Here is a 12,527-nt window from a genome sequence, read left to right on the forward strand (position 1 = left end):
GGTACATTTCTTAAGCGAAGTATCTGATCGTGTAAGTGAAAGTTGTACATTTCGTTGACAGAAGTCTACTTCTATAACTAAAACATATCCAAGTTATCCATTTACCTTAAAATGTGTTTAACTACCTTTTTAGGTTCTACATAAGAAAGGGCCATACAAATCCCTTTAAATAGTTTGAAATATTTTTGCTGAATTACGACTAAATAAGAGCCCTTTAAATCACTACCTGACTAAATTCCTCGTTTCTTTCCCTTTCCATCCTTCTCTTATTTCATCCTCTAGTTCTAAAGAACTTAAATGACTCACAATTTGATACACTCATAATGCAATTTTCTAAGAATAAGAATAAAAGAAATGGTTGCTAACCATGATTTTTTTTTTTTTTCAATTTTACTAAAATCAGTCTATCGTACTCTTCGGAATATTTCCATGCTGAGGTATACGAGCATACACGAAAAAAAACAACAACATAAATTTTCACCACGAGGTAGGATTGCTGGAGATTCGGCCAAACCAAAGAAATGAAAAAAAAAATCGAACAAGGGTGATCCTCCACCAAAAAAAATCCAAGTTTGTTGTAGGCGTCTCATGCGGTATTTAGTTAACATGTGTTTTGCGTAATCTTTTCTACGCAGTTATAGAAGTTTTAGTCTAAATGATGGAACCTAAAGAGAAAAACCTTCGGGGCACAATTATATAACAGGGCTTTTCTTTTTTTGTAAGTATTGCGTCTAAATTATTACGAATCACCGGGTTTTCGAATTCGACGGTAATTAAAATTCATGTTCAGTCCTCTTCAGAGCTTTTTCTTCCACTTCACTGAAGTATGTAAATTGCGAATATAATTTACACAATTCAAGGGTACACCTATCATTGTTACTTTTTCTAAGTCAGGATCATGCACAATTTTTCTCTCAAAATGAATTTCCCCAAATCTGAATACTTCCACTGAATAGCTATTTACTAGGCTGTGATTACTACTGGAATTATTATCAACAACAATGGGATTAAAAAAAAAAACGACACCAACCTGCAACATCACAATACAAGAGGGGCGGCGTTCGGAAGTTTTCACTAAACGATGAATCTCGTGAAATTGGCGCTCATCAAAGCTGGCTGTGATACGGAATATATAAAACGAATCACAACCGTCTTGATGCGAGCCAGCGTCCGAAACGCTCAATACAGTCACTTGAAATATTGAAACACTTGAAATATTGAAACACTTGAAATATTCACAAGCAGCACAAAACACTTCATTCACTTTTAACAATGTTGAAAGATTGCATCCTATAAAGGAACAGCCAAGTTCACGTGCACGGAAAACATGTTCAATGGGAATACACTTAAAGGTGAAATGGATGTAAGTATGAAAATACGAAAAATCGAAAAAAAACTCAGATTAAAACAAAATTAAAATATTCATATTATTACAAGGAATACAGTGCAAATTAAGTTTTTCGTTTTTCATGCGGCACAAAACATTTTCAAGGTAATTATGACTTTTAAACAAACATATTTGACAAGCAGATACGGACTCTCATTTCTGAAAGCTGTGTTTCATACATGGCATGCCTGATTCTACCTAAGATCAATAGGGATGGACAAATTATTTATGTGCCCGTACCTTTTCATAGAAGAGGCAGGGAGGAAGGATTCCCAAAATCAAAATGAAGGTTCCTCGGAGCTCAAAAATAACTAAAATAAACCCTTTCAATTTTAAATTACCTTTAAAGGGTTGGGCCAGCATGTACATAATCACGTCTATGTAATAGTGAGCGTATAAGAAACGTGGAGTGCTGTAAAAAATCTAAAACGTTTGAAGAATTATATATTTCAATTATATATTATTAGTATAATCAAAATTGATCTTCCTTATTCGAAGCCCTAAGTCCCTGTAAGACCAACGATTATTTTGTGAATATTTAATATTTATCTTGTGACTATCCGTATTAATTCTGACATCTATTCAATCTAGTAGTGAAGATAATAGATGGCTCTCGCGTATAATCCAATTTTTTCAAACATTCTCCTCTTTTCTCTTAACTGCGTAGTATTCCTAGCAAAAGAGAAAACAGCGCTTTAGAAAGTCAATAAGAGGGGACAAATCAAACGGGTGGAAACAGAAAGGGAGGTAAAATCTCTTATTCTAAATCAGCCGGGATAAATTCAATGACGACTTGAAAATGAAATTTGTTCCGTTAGAAATTATGGGGCTGGTTTTGTTTTACGGGTATTAGACATCCAAACCACTGTGTCTTTGAACCGAAATTATTTAAAAAATTAATCATTTATTCATTCCAAAATATATTAGCTGAACTTCAAAGTATCAATATTGTCATTTAGAACACTTATTAAATAAAATCCAAATAAGAAACAAATTAAAAATCCTGACATTTTGTTTAAATTGAATCCTCGGCTTATAAATTTTATTCAGTAAGAAAACTTTTTTAAAAGCCATATTCAGCATACTGATGAGAATTACATGCTTTTAAAGGTCAAAGTCTCTTATCGGGGGGGGGGGGGGCATATTTACGCCACTTCCCCGAAATAGACATTTGCATTCATGTCTTTTTTTAAACCTCGGGAATGTGAAATCCAGCCTAGAAAATTAGGACACCTCAAGTGCGCTTGGAACATTCAGGGTAAATATCTACACATTCCCCCCCCCCTTTTTTTCAGAATACCAAAACATACTATAATGCACGAGAATGCATACATTAGAGTAAAAACCGCCTTTTCCAGTAGCAGGTCCTACAATCGGAATAATACCCAGGTCGTCCCTAAAATTTTACGGGTTCGAGTCCTGGTGTCACTCGTTATTTGGTTGGAACGGGGGTCAATGGTGTGACCCTAAGCTCAGCCAGAGTCGACCCAGCTCTAAATGGGTACCCGGAGAAATCTTGGGAGAAAACACGGGAAGCATTGGATGATTTGCTTCCAACAATGCATTACACTCCCGACCGAAGGCATTGAACCAGGAAATCGGTACCTGCGCAACACAGACCATTGGTCAGCATTCAAAAGAGTTTAGAGGTGTTAAATCACGATGAAGAAACCAAGAAACACCATGAATATTTTAAAATTGGCCCACACTAACTAATCTATATTTTATTATTGTAAATTGAAGAAATGCAAAAATTAGCATTTGAACAGCCTATAGAGGTGGTGAGTACCTCCCTCTACCAAAATATATCAGTTCCTAACTATAAGTCATGAGCTGTTTTACAGTATCATGCAAAGAATACCTCGTATTTTTTCTCCTCCTTCGTAACCGCTCAAAATTTTGGGAACAATACCCATAACTTAAGTGAACTTTCAGACCTAAAAAACGTCCCGTTTTAACTTCAATGTCATTTTGTAATATTTACCGTCATTTCAATTTAAATGACGGCAGTTCTTTGTGCCCCCTGCACCCCCTGACGGGAGTTCATGGATGATCCAAGCGGACGCACGCACTCCGGGCGGCGAGTTTTCTCTCAAGCTTTGAAATACTGAGAATTTTGGTATAATTTAAAACTTTTTCATATAATTCAACTGTTCCCTCCTCCCCCCCCCCCCCCCCCCAAAAAAAAAATATTATAGTGGGAGTGCGGGTTCGGATCTATTTGGATACCGTTCTTTTCCTGAAAAGAATCGAGAAACAGAATTTTCTAGTTCGTTTAGCCCAAACCTAACCGTCACAATCATTCCCTCCTATTTACAGATCAATAGACGATGACTTTAGCCCATCCAACCCCTTATATAAGAGTCTTGGACCTATTGCCATATATTCCATTATAACTTTATTTACGTGGTTCTTTTTATGGGCTAATATTTAGAAAGAGTATTATATTTTATCTAATGCCATTTTTTATTATGAAACTTTAAAGAAAAAACTGACAAATAAATTTTCAAATGTGTGAAAAACTTGATACATCATAATCTAAAATTAACATATTTGTTAGAATACAAATATTATGCAAGATGCATTGCCTAAAGGGTAAGAAAATGTGACGTTCGCATTTTAATATGAAAATAAAAAGAAATCATATTAACTGAATCACAAAAATTGGTGCTAAAGGTCCGACGAAATCGGCAAGGCCCTTCCGCTCATCAAAGCTGGCTGTGATATGACAAAAACAAACATACTCACAACCGCTTTGTGAGCGCTAGGACTACCCTTCTACGTCCCAGCACCAAATTTATATACAAAAGGAGGGTTTTCGAATGTTTTTTTATTATTGTAAATCTTTGAAAAAAAAAAGTAAATCGCCATCGTCGCGTACACGCTTTACGTTGGCGATTTTACGCTTTCATGTTATAGAAAAATCTGATTACTTATCGGTGATGAATATGAAAATGCAAAATATTTGGAAAAATTCGGATGAAAAAGGAGTTATAAATTTACCGATAAAAACTTTAAACCAAAAAAAATAGACCGTGACGAAAATGTGATACAACGGAATAAAACCCAAACCATGTTTATCGGACTTTAAACAAAGAAAAAACGAAAAATAAAATAATTAGTAAAAAAAAAACAAATTGCTTACTTGGAAATTACGTATTTGACAGTCTTTAAGCTAAAATATGAGTGAATGGAAATATGAAATGCGGGTCCAAATCAATTTTATATCGCCTTAAATAAAAAAAAAAAAAAATATAAAATACAGTAAATGAAGCAGCGACTGGACAAAAAAAGCAACTTAATGAAAATAACATGAAATGTGGAGATCAAAAATATCAAACAGGCTTAAAAAATAAAACGGAGAGGGAGCGTGGCAAAGAATCGCATCAAGAATGGCTGTGATATGATAGCAACTACAGACCACACCCATTCCGACGCGATACCTCCCACTCTTTCATTCACAAAGCAATTACAAGCTTCATAGCCTGAAAATCATGCACGATATTGTCAATTCAAAGATTATTAACTTCTCCTACATCAAAATGAAATGAAAGCATATTATAATGCTTTAGACAAAATAAGCAAGGGCAATGTGAAAATGGACGGGAGGCCTTTGTATGGTAGATAAAAAAAATCATAGCTATTTGAGACGATGAAACAAAAGGATGTTTAAGAGCGCAAGATATAGTAGCTTAACGTTTTTTTTTCAATCTTGCAAAGCCGTAAATTACAGACATTCGACAGGGGTTCAAAAAAAAACCAGGAGCATAAAGATTAGGTACAGGAAAAAAAAAGTGCCTAACTCCCAAGTTAGGCACCTCAGATCTTCACAAATATCGAGTTCAATCTCTTCAGTAATCGAGTCAACAAAATCTATAAAAAAAAAAACAAAAAAAAAAAAATAGGAATGTTGAGTTTAGTTGTAACATGGGAAGATGCCCAAATCTGAAATTCACTGCGTTAACAACAGGTGACAAGGGAAGCCAACAAAAATGGTATGGAAGTCAACTGCTTCCTACTTTAACTAATAAATTCTTTAATATTTCGAAAAAGCATGACATGTTTTAAATTTAACATGTTAAAACTTAAAGCCCCCTCCCCCATTCTCACCCTCAGAACTTTTGTAGGCCAATTTCCTCAGGTCCCATGGACAAGTATCAATACCATCCATGTACACTTATGCACAACTTCTTAGAAAAAAGGGCAAGTAATCGGTAAAATGGACTACGATCAAAAGACCACAAGAGCTAAATCAATAGTCCCGCTGACTCGTCAAAGCTGGCTGTGATACGAACTAAATAAAACGCACCACAACCGCTCTGACGAACAGCAAAACTCATAATTCCAATTCTGGGAAAAAAGGAACCGCTTAGTTGCCTACTGATAAAGCACTCAAATATCAAACAAAACCAAAATCATGGGAACCAAATATCTGACCGCAATAAGTGGGAAAGTTGTAGAGTTTCAAGCGAAAAATCTGTGCATCAAACCTGGCTGTGATAGATATTTGAATTACTATGACAACGGGGTTTAATGCCAGGATTCGTGCTTAGGACATATCACTGTTTTCTTCACACTTGTAGGCATAAGTGACCCGCTGTCTATTCACAAACAGAAGCACCGAACATACATAATTGTTCAAATGAAGATTCCTTTAACAGTAAATTAATCGCCAATTTGTCTTTTTGAATATACTTTAATTGTCGGAACTCAATATTTTTCCACAAATGCAAATACTAAAAACAACGAGCAGGGGGTACGGGGATTGTAGTTCTTCAATGAGATGAACGACATGCCAATGAGATGCATTTAATACAAACATCTCACTACCCATGTCTTTCAAATCAGCAAAGATAAACAGTCAAGGGGCAATGTTGAGTGAGCCACAAGGACCGAGGAACATAAAAAGAAAGTACCTAAAAAGATCAATCAGACAGTCGTCCAAAATCAAAAACAGAACATATACATTATTATTCATGGTATATTAGATACTTTGCTTTACCGATTGTGCCATTGCTTTTAATAACACCATGACTCACATGACATTCAATCTGACACCTTTTTGTCTCTTCTGAAAACGAGTCATAGTAGCATTACGAGTTCTCTAGTGGGTTCCTATCCACTCAGCATGAATAGAGGCATGTTTATTTCATACAAGGTAGTAATCAGTAGCAAAGGTAGTAATGAAATGTTTCACTAGCCTTCTACTTTTTTTATATAGATTGAAAGGTTGCGATGAAATAGAACAAAAAAATTAAAAAAAAGAACCCTTTCTGGACTATTTTTCAAATATGGGGGGAAATATATAAGAAGAACTAGGAAGACTCCAAGACAACCATATAAAATACTCTATATATCCTATATATTTTTTGCCAATCAATCTGATCTTACTTCTTTCTGCTCAGATGATTTTTTGATTTTTGCTTAATCAGTGTTAATAGTCTAAAGTTATAGTTAATAATTTTGTAGTATAGTTAATAGTTTTGCTTAATCATGGAGCTCACTGTTATCAGTCATAATGCTTAGATTTAAAATAGTCTTCCAAATAGGACACCAAAAAAGAAAGATATTTCCATCCAAGTCCTAAGACAGCTGATCAGAGCAGAATGAATTTCCATTTGCCCAGTGGTACAATAAAACAAATCCATAATCATTTAAACTACGACTTTGATAGATAAGAGACAAATTTTCACGCTGATCAAAGAAGCGACTACCTGTGAACCGAAACCTTAAAGATTCGCTCTTGAAATTTGAGTTTTTTTCTTTTTTTAAATAACTTGAAAGGTCACGATTAAATAGAACAAAACAATTGAAAAAATGAACCCTTTCACGACTAATCTTCAAACAAGGGGGGAAACATATAAAAAAAATTAGGAAGATAAAACGTCAAATTTACACACGAATAGATACATCAAAATAGTAGTGTATAGCATGCTAAGCAAGAAAAAAGGTAAAAAAAAAAGATTGTTTTCCAAAGTTTTCAATTATTAGATATAAACTAAGCTTAAGCAAAACATGCTTCATTTATCGATAAGGTCTGAAACGTAACGATAAAGGCGTTCACTTATTCTGGTGTTTTAAACTCCTCTGGCAAGCCCAGGTACATTTGAATCTCAAAAGTGTGACGTATTGACAAGTTTCAGAATTCCCGCCAATTTTTCAGCATTGATAATTGGATAATGGCATTTATTGCAAGAAAATTAAAGCTTAGCTAACATAGCAATCTATTTTTGGCTGACGACTGCTGAAAAGACCATTGCTGTATGACTACAAAACACTTCTCTGCTTTTATAGAAAAATACAAGAAAGCATTTTCTTTGTCATCTAAACTTGAGCCAAAATTCCGATAAGGTTTTAACAAGTTGTAACTAGAGATTCATTGACTTTGCCAACACTAAACTCATCATAATTTCCTATAATCTTTGAATGGTGGGGCTAGTAAAGGGCTGTATAAGCGGATAACACGTAGAAACTCCGTATGATCGGATTACTCTTAAGACGAGACACCTCAAACTAAGTAGATGAACAGTTTTACAAGACGCTCCACCTCTATTTGGAATGGTCTCCCGAGGGAGATTATCCCAGAAAACCAGTCCCTCGATCCCTTCTAAAAGAGAGTTCAGTACTTACGTATTATACCGACCACATTGTTGTTCTTGATCTGTTTAAAAGCAGTTTCTCTGTGTGAACTCGGAGATAATCATCTTAGACTGAGTGAGATAAACTGCTATGCAGGTATATTTTAATTAAATATTTAATATATAGTTTGTTAGGTATTTGATATAATGTTTTCTGGGTAGCCTACTTTCCACAATTCTCTGTTGTGGTGTCTATAATTTTGTAACTAAAGTCTTGTATTTTCATCATATTTTGGTATATTTCGATATGGTTAACCTAACTTCATTTCTTGATTGTGGTCGGTATAATATTTAAGTACCGAGAGTTCAATACAGAAATTTATATAAGAAACCTAGGAAAATAGTTGACTAGCAGCATATCAACGCTTTAGTTTTTAGTGGCCAAGTGACAAAAAATGGTATTAAAAAAAAAAGTGAACTTTAAAAAAGCTTTCACCGCCATTACAAGTACTAAGAAGGGTTGTCCAGAATGTGCAATCCGACTATGTGCAGAGAACACAAATATTCTTTTTCAAGAAATGGTTTTGGGTGACCTATTGATTCAGTGTTTGATGTATTTACCTATTGATTCAGTGTTTGATGTATTTACAAGATTTATTTTTATTATTTGGGAGCAATTCAATTTTAGCCTAAGCCTTCATTAAATACCAAGACGATTTCTAACCAGCGGAATAAAGTTAAATGAGAAACGAAGGGCATTGCCCTTTAACAGAGGCCCAAAAATAAAAACTTATCTCTACCGAATGGACAAACATACTTACTACCTGTTTCAAGATTAAACATTGATATAACCCGGAAAGTATTTGTAAAATACAAATAGAAACATAATCTTGTGTTTGGAATTCTCACAGAAATGAGAAGCGATTTGTACTGAACAGGAAATGGACCTACACGGGAGTTAGTTTCTGAGTCGGGGGGGGGGGGGGGGGTAAGGAATGCCGGGTGGAAGGATTCCAGCACCGAGTTCAGAAAACAGAGGTTCGAAAAGAGGAAGCGTTACTGTAAAACAGGTGACGTGAGTTAGCTCTTCCGATAATAAAAAAATATCTTTAATAAGGTCTGGAGGTAAGTTTAAAAGCTAAACACTTTTACTTTTTTTTTTTACTTTGTACCACATTTAATTAATATAACAATTGCAGGTTTTAATTTTCTCTACTGCAAATGCTATTTACAGTCTAAAAAAAATACAAAACTTTATTAGCATTATTTTTGGCACCTAGAACACAAAAGAGCTACCTGCGCCGCTAGTCATTTTACAAAGGTAAATAGCAGCTAAATACCCGTACAGGGGAATAAATTTCGACTTCATTGGGATTACCTCCTCAAAAAGACCATTCTAAATGAATTGCAGCGCTTAATAAAGCCTTTTCTCAACTACTTTTTCGTGAAAAATGTGTCCGTGGGGTGTTATAGTTCAGTGTTTGCCTGAGTAGCAAGAGGATGTAGGTTCTACTTCTGCCAATTTAGGTTATAAATAGGAAATTTGTATAATCGTTTAAACATTCCCTTATACTGTTAAACAAGCGGTATGCCTGGTCTTAGTGTTATCGACTTGATAAAGAAAATAGATGTAATTGTAGAAACAATAATTGAAACAAAATTGAATCGTCCATTTAGCAGCATTGTGTAAATTGACACCGAATAAGAGACTAGGGTCATACTAGTCCTGTTCTACCCCTGGGAAAACTGAAAATCCTTACAAACATCAAGCAAATGTAAGCCACTTCAGATAGCACATATATTCAACTGGTCTATATTATATGTTATTCAACTGATCCGACTCTTATTCTAGATCCTTTGGAAAAATCCTAGAAATCTTCAGAAAAATCAACTATCAACATCAAGCTGTAACCATACTTACTGTAACTGCTTCGGCTCTTTGATCTTCAGCTGAAGCAACCTGAATAACATTTAATATGGCAGGACAAACAAGTTTGTCAATATCGCTTATTTCTACCAAATTCTGTTCAACAAGTACCAAAAGTGCAGCATGGCACGTTTTTCGAACCTAAAACGAAATAAAATGTTATAATCTTTGCTGCCTACAATCACATGTTAATAGAACTGAACTTTTCAATTCTCCAATGGATTAACACAATAAAGGAAACAACGAAGAGAAGTGATAAAGTTACCAAATTGCCAGTTTTGATAATGTCTCCCTAGCCAGAGGACAAAAAAAACAATGCTTGTAACTTAGAAAATGTTCGGAATATCTCGGGTAAATGTATTCAAATATATCAAAACCAGGACTGGCGCAACATAGTTTTCAAAATGATCGCTTGTTATTCAAATGGATATTTTCCTCGGTAACACTAACGTCCAACAATTATCACTTTCTTTAAAATTCTCATGGAACCAACATTTGAAGACTTTGATTGAAATACAACAAAACAACTAAATGCACTAGCCGAACTGTTTATCACCATTCCAGTAATCTATTATTAGAAGAGTGTAGTTTCTAGCTTTATAGAAAATACCGTAGGTCAATAACAGTTTTAAGTTATAGAGCTACAAGCAGGGTTGCCAACTGTAGTACGAGAGTACTATTTTAGCAAATTAAGAACTGACCGTGGTAGCAACCTGGCTGCAAGGAGATGCTGCACACATACACACACACTAAATTATAGTACACTTGTCTGACACTGGCTGAGTCTTGGCTTTCATTCTTCATCAAATAGATTATAATTACTCCCTTATCCCTTATGATTACCTAAGTTTCTTCCATAATAGAAAGAGATACTTTGACGGCTATTAATCGTTTCGTAAAAATCAGTCATACATGTCGAAAACGGTAACTGCTGTTTCGTGTGAAGCCAAGTTTCTGGACATGTGCATTTCTTCTGGGGTTTGTTATATAAATATATGCGTTCAAAAAGATTATAAACTAAAGTATTATCTATAAGATTATAATAAAATAAGTCATAAAAGCACGTAGTATCATAATTTATGTGATAGAAAATCGCCAGATAATCTTTTTTTCTTTTCGACATTTTGGTTAAAACTGTCCTCTAATTGCAAACAAAAAAAAAACAGCAATTATCCATTCTGCATATAGACTCTATCTCTCTCTCTCTCTCTCTCTCTCTCTCTCTCTCTGTCTCTCTCTGTCTGTCTTTCTCTGTCTCTCTCACTCTCTCTCTCTCTCTCTCTCTCTCTATCTCTCTCTCTCTCTCTCTCTCTCTCTCTCTCTCTCTCTCTCTCTCTCTCTCTCTCTCTCTCTCTCTCTCTCTCTCTCTCTCTCTCTCTCTCTCTCTCTCTCTCTCTCTGATGAATTTGAAATTTACCAACATCCTGTTAGAAGGTATTTGATCCCTGACAGTCAAGACGTACCTCCTGATACACCACCCCAATAAAATTTTTGGCAGTGTGCATTCTTATAACTACAAACCTAACTTATTCATTCATACCAGTAAAATAAGAACAAGGGCTTCATTCCCCTCTTTATGACCTATAAGAAAGTACATATTTAGTCAGATATTATCAAAACTGCTAGATCCATGCTCAAAGTGGCATCCACTCCAAATGATCATTTCTGTCGGGGAAATATCCCCGCCCCATGTCTACCTAAATAATATTGTAGATTAAGTTGCGCTATTTCAAAACTGAGATAGTTTTATTACTCTTATTACTATCATGGTAATTTTAAAAGATAAAAAACAAGAAACTAAATCCTTAAAATATAGCAACGCTGTCCAATGTCTTCAAAAAGGTCTACACAAATTATGAATAATTTAAAGGGTCGAGAAGAGTGAAGGGTTCCTTTTTTTCGAAAATAAAAGAAAACATGTCAAGGCAAGCAAGAGGGGTTCATTACAAAAATACCACCAAAGCCCAGAAAAGGCAATGAACATCACACATTCTTCTCGAAAAGGTCGGAAGCGGGTAAGTGAAAGAAAAAAGAGGAAAAACGCATAGGAATGCAGAGCCAAGGGGCATTCTTAATGCTAGTGGACAGGCTACTTTTTTCTGTTGAAAATTGACCGACACTCATTCTTTTAAGGACACATTCAGTCCATAAAATATTAACATATGCTTGGATAATCATCAACTTTAACTAGTGATTCTAAGTTAACAATGTATGACTCGAGTACTGATTATAAGAAAACTAAAACAGAAAAGAAATTGTTCAAAATGTGTGCTCCCAAAATTTCTGTTTCTGTTCCCTATCTATTAAGAGAAGATAAAACAAAAATACCTGGAACAAGGAGGAGTCGAGAAAGGTGAACTTCTCCTGGGAAGTTTATCCCTTTAAAACTGAGTATCTAACCTTAAAAGAAGAAGTATGAAAATGCACATCACTCATACACAGTATGTATACAATTAATTTCACATCCGCAAAAGAGGGGGGATTTCGAGACTTCCTTCTAAATTGGTCCAGAGGATTCTAGAAACTGGCAGTTTTCAAGTGTAAAATTTTTTCTTACACATCACATCCTCCCATCTATCCTAAAGGTCGAAACTGCAAAACACCTATTTTTATACCTCACTACCTTCATTACACA

At 34.9% G+C, this 12,527-nt stretch overlaps 1 protein-coding gene across 1 annotated transcript in view; it reads right to left on the minus strand.

Moving 5' to 3' along the window:
- The window catches only part of LOC148946006 (serine/threonine-protein phosphatase 4 regulatory subunit 1-like), a 127,590-nt gene that overhangs the window by 45,896 nt on the left and 69,167 nt on the right, over window positions 1–12,527 (minus strand). Inside the window, exon 5 of the mRNA XM_089097575.1 lies at window positions 9,887–10,033. Coding sequence (XP_088953701.1) covers window positions 9,887–10,033 — 147 coding nt within the window. The remainder of the gene's footprint in view (window positions 1–9,886; window positions 10,034–12,527) is intronic.

Source organism: Artemia sp. Qi Xiang Cuo, chromosome 12 (genome assembly GCF_049724085.1).
Source record: "Artemia sp. Qi Xiang Cuo chromosome 12, ASM4972408v1, whole genome shotgun sequence".
Lineage (NCBI taxonomy): Eukaryota > Metazoa > Arthropoda > Branchiopoda > Anostraca > Artemiidae > Artemia > Artemia sp. Qi Xiang Cuo.